The sequence below is a fragment of the Hordeum vulgare genome, chromosome 5H (assembly GCF_904849725.1).
Source record: "Hordeum vulgare subsp. vulgare chromosome 5H, MorexV3_pseudomolecules_assembly, whole genome shotgun sequence".
Lineage (NCBI taxonomy): Eukaryota > Viridiplantae > Streptophyta > Magnoliopsida > Poales > Poaceae > Hordeum > Hordeum vulgare.
Window position 1 is genome coordinate 476137044 of NC_058522.1, and position 4947 is coordinate 476141990.

General features: G+C 45.4%; 1 protein-coding gene across 1 annotated transcript; it reads left to right on the forward strand.

Moving 5' to 3' along the window:
• The first annotated feature begins 4033 nt into the window (after positions 1-4033).
• Positions 4034-4736, forward strand: LOC123398154. The gene has a single exon (XM_045092659.1). The coding sequence runs from the start codon at positions 4161-4163 to the stop codon at positions 4575-4577; it is 417 nt and encodes a 138-aa protein (XP_044948594.1). The 5' UTR covers positions 4034-4160; the 3' UTR covers positions 4578-4736.
• The last annotated feature ends 211 nt before the right edge of the window (positions 4737-4947 follow it).

Sequence of the window (4947 nt, forward strand, 5' to 3'; positions counted from 1 at the left end):
CAGATCTATGACCTGCAGAACCAAAACTGTGAGTATGAGTATAGATTTAAATCAATACGGTTGGTTGTAGATTTGAGGATTCCGGAGACTCGTTCATCTTTCCATGATGGAGCACCTATGCCTTGGAAGACGGAGGATCAAACTCATGTTGCAACAACTCCACCACCAAAGGAAGACAACTAAACATGGGTATGGGCAATCCCCTTGGCTTGTGCCAAGCTTGGGGGAGTTGCCCCGGTATCGTATCACCATCACATCTTTTGCCTTTACCTTTGTTTTAGTTTGTTCCTTTTCAGTTTTCTTTTTCTCTAGTAGTTTAAAAGTCTTAGTGTTTTAGTCTTAAGTTTTGCTTTGTGTCACCCCCGATGTATTCTTGCTCGTGAGCCATATAATAAAGAATGTCTTAGTTGAAGGGCTTTGCCTCTTGCGATGATCAAAAGAGTGAGAATAGAACAAAAGCATGAAAGATCATGTAATGGTCTTATGGGAAGTGATGGCTTCACACATAAAAGAATGAGGATTGAAACTTGTTGAGGGTAGGCAAACGTAGACCTTGGTCATTTTGCAATTAATAGGAAGTGATAAAGAAGGAGAGGTTCACATATAAATATATCATCTCTGACACCATCTATGATTGTGAACACTCATTAAACTATTGCATGCCTAGAAGTAGATGTTGGACAAGGAAGACAACATAATGAATTGTGTTTGCTTGGCTCTGAACAATGTTATATGATTAAATATCCCTTAGCATGTGACGATTTCTTCCACCTCACATTAGCCAAAACTCCCGCACCAAGTAGAGATACTACTTGTGCATCCATAAACCATGAAACCAGGTTTGCCATGAGAGTCCACCATACCTACCTATGGATTGAATAAGATCTCTCAAGTAAATTGTCATCGGTGCAAGCAATAAAAATTGCTCGCTAATATGTATGATCTATTAGTGCGTGGAAAATAAGCTTTATATGAACCTGTGATGAGGAATACATAAAAGCGACAGACTGCATAATAAAGTTCTTTATCACAGGAGGCAATATAAAGTGACGTTCCTCCGCACTAAGAGGACACGCATCCAAACGTCAAAAGCGCATGACAACCTCTGCTTCCCTCTGCGAAGGGCCTATCTTGTACCTTTACTTTTTGCCCTTGAAAGAGTCATGGTGATCTTCACCAATTCCTTGTTTCGCCTTTATCTTGGCTAATGTCATATGCTTGGGAAAGATCTATATTCATATGTCAACTTGGAGGTAAGAATTCATGGATTATTATTGTTGATATTACCCTTGAGGTAAGCAGTTGGGAGACAAAACTATAAGCCCTATCTTTCTCTGTGTCCAGCTGAAACTTTGATCTCATGAGTACTACGTGAGTTGTAGCAATTGTAGAGAACGAAAGAATGATTGAGTATGTGGATTTTCTTTACAAGCTTTTATTTGACTCTTTCTCATGTTGTGATAAATTGCAATTGCTTCAGTGACTAAAGGCTATCGGTTGTTACTTCTCGGTAAGGTTCTTGATCCATGCTTTACTTTGTGAAGCAATTATCACTTTAGCATTAGAGATTATATGTTGGTATCGCTGTTCTGATCTTGATCATGATGCATGCATGTACGTATCTTGTTTTGTCGACACCTCTCTCCCTAAACATGTGGACACATTTATTGAGCTGGACTTTCGCTTGAGAACAAGCGAGGTCTAAGCTTGGGGAGTTGATACGTCCATTTTGCATAATGTTTTCAAGTTGATATTTATCGCTTCTTTGGCTGTTATTTCACTTCACGGTACTATTCTTATGCCTTTTCTCTCTTATTTTGCAAGGTTTACATGAAGAGTGAGAATGCCGGCAACTCGAATTCTGGCCTGAAAGTGGAGCAAAGTTGAGATACCTATTCTGCGCAACTCCAAACGCCGTAAAAATCAACGAGGATCTTTTTCCGATTTATCAAAAATACTGGGCCGAAGAAGCGCCAGAGGGGCGCCACGGGGTGGCCACAACCCTGCACGGCGCGGCCACCCCCCAGGCCGCGCCATGGGGGCTTGTGGGCACCTTGCTGGCCCACTTGCCCCCCTCTTTTGCTATATGAAGGGTTTCGTCCAGGAAAAAATCAGGGAGGAGCTTTTTCGTGGTTTCGCCACTGCCACGAGGCGGAACTTGAGCAGAACCAATCTAGAGCTCCAGCAGGACGATCCTGCCGGGGAAACTTACCTCTCAAGGGGGAAATCGTCTCCATCGTCATCACCAACACTCCTCTCATCGGAGGGGACTCGTCATCATCAACATCTTCATCAGCACCATCTCATCTCCAAACCCTAGTTCATATCACTTGTAACCAATCTCCGTCTCGCGACTACAATTGATACATGTAAGGTTGCTAGTAGTGTTGATTACTCTTTATAGTTGATGCTAGTTGGATTACTTGGTGGAAGAGTTTATGTTAAGATCCTTGATGCTACTCATTACCTCTCTGATCATGAATATGATTATTATTTGTGAATAGTTACTTCTGTTCCTGAGGACATGGGATAAATCATGCTAATAGTAGTCATATGAATTTGATATTCGTTTGGTAATTTGATATGTTGTATGTTGTTTTTCTCTAGTGATGTTATGTAAACGTCGACTACATAACACTTCACCATTATTTGGGCCTAGAGGAAGGCATTGAGAAGTAGTAAGTAGATGATGGGTTGCTAGAGTGACAGAAGCTCAAACCCTAGCTTATGCGTTGCTTCGTAAGGGGCTGATTTGGATCCATTAGTTTAATGCTATGGTTAGACTTTGTCTTAATTCTTCTTTCGTAGTTACGGATGCTTGCGAGAGGGGTTAATCATAAGTGGGATGCTTGTCCAAGTAAGGACAGTACCCAAGCGCCGGTCCACCCATATATCACACTATCAAAGTAATGAACGCGAATCATATGAACATGATGAAAACTAGCATGACAGAAATTCACGTGTGTCCTCGGGAGCGTTTTTCCTCCTATAAGACTTTGTCCATGCTTGTCCCTTGCTATAAAAGGGATTGGGTCACCTTGATGCACTGTTGCTACTTTTGTTACTTGTTGCTTGCTACGAATCATCTCACCACATAATCACTTGTTACCGACAATTTCAGTGCGTGCAGATTTTACCTTGCTGAAAACCACTTGTCAGATCCTTCTGCTCCTTGTTGGGTTCGACACTCTTACTTATCGAAAGGACTACGATTGATCTCCTATATTTGTGGGTCATCACACGTCATCGAGCAACACGTGTTCGGCCTGCGAGTGTGTCAGGGGAGAGAAATGCAATCTACCTCGACGTTCCTATATTAGGCTGAAACGCCGCGGACCATGACGTTGTCAAAAAGATCAGATCGTGGAATAGTTCGGTGTCTGAGTTCATTTTATGTATCGTCACCGACAAGGTCACCATAATGATTTCGGCCTTGTGTGTACCACAAGGATGCGGCGCCGGTGTCGAGTTTGGTCCAATATTTAATACCAGTTTGAGGTGTCCGGTTGGCCGGATGTAGATGATATACGAGCACACGAGAACCTTCTCCAAAATTATAGACACCAATCGACGATGGAAACCGGTAGCCGGCATGGTATCGTGGTGTCGGTACACCAAAAACCATCCTGGCACAAGCGTGAGGTACATTTGTTAATCAATCGGCAAGGCATGTGTTGAGACCGGTGAAAGACAGACAAACCCAGCTGCTGCTCGTCTCAAACTTGCAAGTCGCCGGTGAAAGACAAACAACGGGAGGTGTAGAGGCTCTATGGGCGCCGCGCCCGGTGCGCGTGCGACGAGCACGACGTCGCCACTCACTCTTTGACCGATCGGTCTCGCAATAGCAGTCAACGCAGCACGGCCTTTTGCTCTGATGCCTTTCCAGAGCACGTCCCCGCGTAGTCAAAACCGTGGTGCGACGCGGCGAGACCAGCCAAACAAACACCACAGTTAGAGCATGAACCCAACACGTTCCCGTGGGCAAGGCAAATACAGGTAGCACTACTCCAACCGAAGCAGCGCCGGCTATAAATACCTGCCAACTCATCTTTACATTTCCTCAACCCAACCGAGATCACACCGCACAACACACGACGCAAAAAATCCTGAAACTCCAACGTCGGTAGCAGTAGCGACTAGCGAGAGAGATCCTTGTCAAGATGAGCGTGGAGATCCTGGACGGGCTGACGGTGCAGAGCTTCGTGGAGGACGAGGGCGCCTTCAACGCCTCCGTCGACGGCCGCTTCGCGGCGCTCGACGCCAACCACGACGGCCTGCTCTCCTACACCGAGATGGCCGGGGAGCTCATGAGCCTCCGGATCCTGGAAAAGCACTTCGGCGTCGACGAGGCCGGTGCCGATGGCCCCGAAGAGCTCGCGGGGCTCTACCGCGGCCTTTTCGCGCACTTTGACCGCGACGGCGATGGGGCGGTGGACCGCGAGGAGTTCAGGGCGGAGATGAAGGAGGTCATGCTCGCCGTGGCCAGCGGGCTCGGGTTCCTGCCGGTGCAGATGGTGGTCGAGGAAGGGAGCTTTCTCAAGGTGGCTGTGGACAGGGAGCTGGCCAGAGCGGCCTGACCGATTCTGTTTGTACTACTAGCTTGTACTACTCCGTACGAGTGTATGTTAGACTGTGCACCAGACATTAAGCGAGTGAGGATAATGTTTGTGTTTTCTTTTCAAAACGAGAAGTGAGTATTAATGCTTGTTAAAATAAAACGAAATTGAATGAAAGTGAATGAAGTATATATACATCTGGAAGAGATGCGAAGAATAGGTGTTTGTTCGGAGCCATCTCTTCAGAAAAGGAGTCTGTTGGCAATAGAGAGAGAGAAAACACCTTTGCTAATAATTTAATAAACTAATTAGTTTCTAACATCCCTCCTTGTACAACACAGCTCCTTGAATGTTTCATCGTTGAAAGCTTCTTGCATATAGATCTTCCATC

Excerpts from the sequence above, each read along its gene's own strand:
- LOC123398154 (XM_045092659.1), top strand. The coding sequence starts at position 4,161 with ATGAGCGTGGAGATCCTGGACGGGCTGACGGTGCAGAGCTTCGTGGAG.